Genomic DNA, 1,806 nt, shown 5'->3' with positions numbered 1-1,806 from the left:
CACTGGTACGGTAGTCGCCTTGAGGTGCCACATTTTTTCAATTTCTATTAGCAAGTCTTTATATTTACTGACCTTGTCAAATTCTTTCGCCGCTATATTATGATCGCAGGGAATACTCATGTCAATTAATAAACACGTCTTCTTTATTATTATTATTATTATTATTATCATTATTATTATTATTATTATTATTATTATTATTATTATTATTATCATCATCATCATCTTCATCATCTGCAGAATGGTTCCTGGATTTCCACTGGTAATGAAGCTTCTCGTTTTGCAAGATATGCCTTTCGCAGGCATTTCTTTCAACACCTGGGTTTCCGTATGGTGAAATCTAGCCATGACATCCCTGTGAAGCTAATCGGTCCGACTGATCAGGTGACAAAAACTTCAGAACTTGGTAAGGATATTTGGAAATGTATTTTGAAAATTGTCTTCTTGTTGTCATCATTGTTGTCATCATCGTCGCTGTAGTAGTCTTTATCATCATCATCATCATCAGCATCATCATCATCATCATCACCACCACCACCACTACTATCATCAGACCTAAGACGGCGAGCTGGCAGAATCGTTAGCACGCCGGGCGAAATGCTTAGCGGTATTTCGTCTGCCGTTACGTTCTGAGTTCAAATTCCACCGAGGTCGACTTTGCCTTTCATCCTTTCGGGGTCGATTAAATAAGTACCAGTTACGCACTGGGGTCGATATAATCGGCTTAATCCATGCCTGTCCCCTCTATGTTTAGCCCCCTGTGGGCAATAAACAAATATACTATCATCAAACCTTGTTTGATAGTTCAGTTAATAACCTCTTATGGTCCTTCTGTGACCGAACTTACTGTCTGATAATTAGATAAATCGACCTCAGTGGAATTTGAACTCAGAACATAAAGGCAGATGAAATGCTACTAAACATTTTACCTGGCATGCTAATGAGTCTGCCAACTCACTGCCTCAATACTAACAAATATTGATAAATTAAACAATTAATTAAAGAAACCATTATTAAAATAAAAGGAATCCTTATAATCGATCTTCTTAATCATTATGTTTTCAACAATTTCATTGGAGTCTTTGCTAAAATGAGAGAAAGAAAGAGAAAGAGAGAAAGGGAAAGAGAAAAGAGATGAAGAAAAAGAAACAGAGAGAGAAAGAGAAACAGAGAAAAAAGAGAATGAGAGAAAAAAGAGAAAGAGAGAAAAAAAACAAACGCATATATCTATCTGATATATAATAATATGAATAGTAAAACATTTCACCTTAGTTGGTATCATCGCTTTAATAACATTTTATTTCACTTTTTATTTTCTTATTGTTATTTACTGAAGAAAATGGAAGTCCTGTGAAAAGTTATTCACAGGTAAATGTAAGTGCGAACAGCCAGTACAGGTACAGTGATAAGTTGGTCATTGAAGATGTCTTACTACAGGAATATGGCTTCAAAAATAGTCTGGATGCTGTTGCTCTTCAAAAAGGTCTCAGTTTGATGGAAGAATGGTCAATTCCGGCAAAGACTGCACTGGTTCTTGGTTCAAGTTCTGGTAGAGTTGCATTCGATATGTCAAAAACTTTCAAAAAGGTGAGTGACAGTGTTCATGATGGTAATAATGATAATAATAATTATTATTTATTATTTCATTTATTGGCTATTAGGGCCGACATATAGGGGACGATACAGTAGACATGGACAGTGGTGGGGTTTACACAGAAACAACGAGTACACAAAACAATAACAATGATATCCAACAAAAGAATATAACAATGAAAGTTCCCCAATAGGAAGTGGGGGGGGGGGGGG

The 1,806-nt window shown here is 36.0% G+C and overlaps 1 protein-coding gene across 1 annotated transcript in view; it reads left to right on the top strand.

Annotated features, from left to right (window-relative positions):
* Positions 1-1,806, top strand: part of LOC106877452 (uncharacterized) — a 45,164-nt gene that overhangs the window by 35,199 nt on the left and 8,159 nt on the right. The window contains exons 11-12 of the mRNA XM_014926355.1: positions 241-406; positions 1,337-1,587. Coding sequence (XP_014781841.1) covers positions 241-406; positions 1,337-1,587 — 417 coding nt within the window. The remainder of the gene's footprint in view (positions 1-240; positions 407-1,336; positions 1,588-1,806) is intronic.

Source organism: Octopus bimaculoides, chromosome 8 (genome assembly GCF_001194135.2).
Source record: "Octopus bimaculoides isolate UCB-OBI-ISO-001 chromosome 8, ASM119413v2, whole genome shotgun sequence".
In the NCBI taxonomy this organism is placed as follows: Eukaryota; Metazoa; Mollusca; class Cephalopoda; order Octopoda; family Octopodidae; genus Octopus; species Octopus bimaculoides.
Note: the sequence above shows the minus strand (reverse complement) of the source record. Positions and strands in the feature narration are given on the sequence as shown.